This window comes from Buceros rhinoceros, unplaced genomic scaffold (genome assembly GCF_000710305.1).
Source record: "Buceros rhinoceros silvestris isolate BGI_N320 unplaced genomic scaffold, ASM71030v1 scaffold17418, whole genome shotgun sequence".
Lineage (NCBI taxonomy): Eukaryota > Metazoa > Chordata > Aves > Bucerotiformes > Bucerotidae > Buceros > Buceros rhinoceros.
The window spans coordinates 1-1547 of NW_010428765.1; the positions used below are offsets into that span (position 1 = coordinate 1).

Genomic DNA, 1547 nt, shown 5'->3' on the forward strand with positions numbered 1-1547 from the left:
ATGGAAGAAACCTTTAATAAAACACTTCAGCTTGAATTTCAACCCCCTGGCAGACGGCTGACAGACCTACTGAACTCAGCTCACCTTGTAGGCCTGGAGGAGAGCCAGGTAGTCGCTGTTCCCCACTGCAAACTCCAGCTTCTTTTTGTTTGCTTCTTCCCTCTTATCCCACGGCGACACCTAGACAGGCAGGAACAGATCAGGAGCGTCCTTCCTCTCGCAGTTCTGACAAGCCACTACCAGCGCTGCGTGGCCCATGCTCTTTGGTACTTGCACGGCAGCTCACGGGTCAGAATGCAGATTTTCTCCACGGGTAACAGAAAATAGGAAGCATTTTTGAATGCGGCCAAAACTTGCAGAAAGAGTTCTCGTGCAGCGCGTTCCTGGCAGCAGAAGGTTCACGACAGGAAGAACGCCTGTAATTTTTACACCAAATTTGGACAAAATGGCCTGGCTGCACTTCTCCGTTCAACTTACAGCCATGCTGTTTCTGCTGCTCACTCGTCACATAAACAAGTTTGGTCTCCTACGTATAACTGGGCGGTTTTAATGAGCATTACAGCCGCATTACGGTACAAACGGTACAGTACTGACGGGCAGCGTGTGCTAATTTTTACACCAAATTTGGACAAAATGGCCTGGCTGCACTTCTCCGTTCAACTTACAGCCATGCTGTTTCTGCTGCTCACTCGTCACATAAACAAGTTTGGTCTCCTACGTATAACTGGGCGGTTTTAATGAGCATTACAGCCGCATTACGGTACAAACGGTACAGTACTGACGGGCAGCGTGTGCGTGTGCTGACAGCGCACCGCTGCTGCACAGGAGCAAACCACGGGCGGGGCTGGGGGCCCGGCTGGGGACACTTACAAAGGGCGACTTGAAGGCCAGGCTGGCTGCTATAGTTAGCGCAGGGTCCAGGCACCGGAAGATGGTGCCAAACAGCATCAGCTTGCCAATCCTGACATCGACGGGCAGAGACGCCAAGTGGTATCCCAGAGGGGTGAGCTTCTCATCCGCAGTTAATGCACCCAGGTCTTGCAGCCGCAGCTTTGACGCTCGCAAAGACTCAGTTCTAGGGGGCTCAATTAGTCGTGAGAAGACAGAGTGAAGACTCTGGGCAGCAAACATATCTAGAATCTTAATTCTTAAGTGGGGGGGAAATGAAGAAAGAAAAAAAGCAGCTTAGTTCCAAACACAGGACAAAAAGCAACGTTTATAAAAATGAACCAAATGAAAACAAGCTTCTAAGAACATGCTCCGGGGAAGAGGTCCCGTACCAGGTCTTTAGACCAAAAAGCAGTGCCAGCGAACAGCTGGGGGAGGGTGTACCTCACCCACCTCACAGAGACCTGTTGAGCACACTAGGGTTTAAAATGAGGTTTTACTGTAAGAAACCCAAACCCAACTGGTGGTGTTCCATTTCCTTTTCGTACAGAGGAGTGCTTGATCTGGGCCATGGCGGTACTGCACTACGCTGCACAGAGACGCCGCAGCAGCATTTACAGCATAAAGGGACAAACATCTACCATGGGTCTGGAGTGCAG

At 50.7% G+C, this 1547-nt stretch overlaps 1 protein-coding gene across 1 annotated transcript in view; it reads right to left on the reverse strand.

Moving 5' to 3' along the window:
- Positions 1 to 84: 84 nt before the first annotated feature.
- DHX57 (DEAH (Asp-Glu-Ala-Asp/His) box polypeptide 57) overlaps positions 85 to 1547 on the reverse strand; it is a gene marked incomplete at both ends in the record, with an annotated part of 12183 nt that continues 10720 nt past the window's right edge. The window contains 2 exons of the mRNA XM_010142403.1: positions 85 to 180; positions 871 to 1147. Coding sequence (XP_010140705.1) covers positions 85 to 180; positions 871 to 1147 — 373 coding nt within the window. The remainder of the gene's footprint in view (positions 181 to 870; positions 1148 to 1547) is intronic.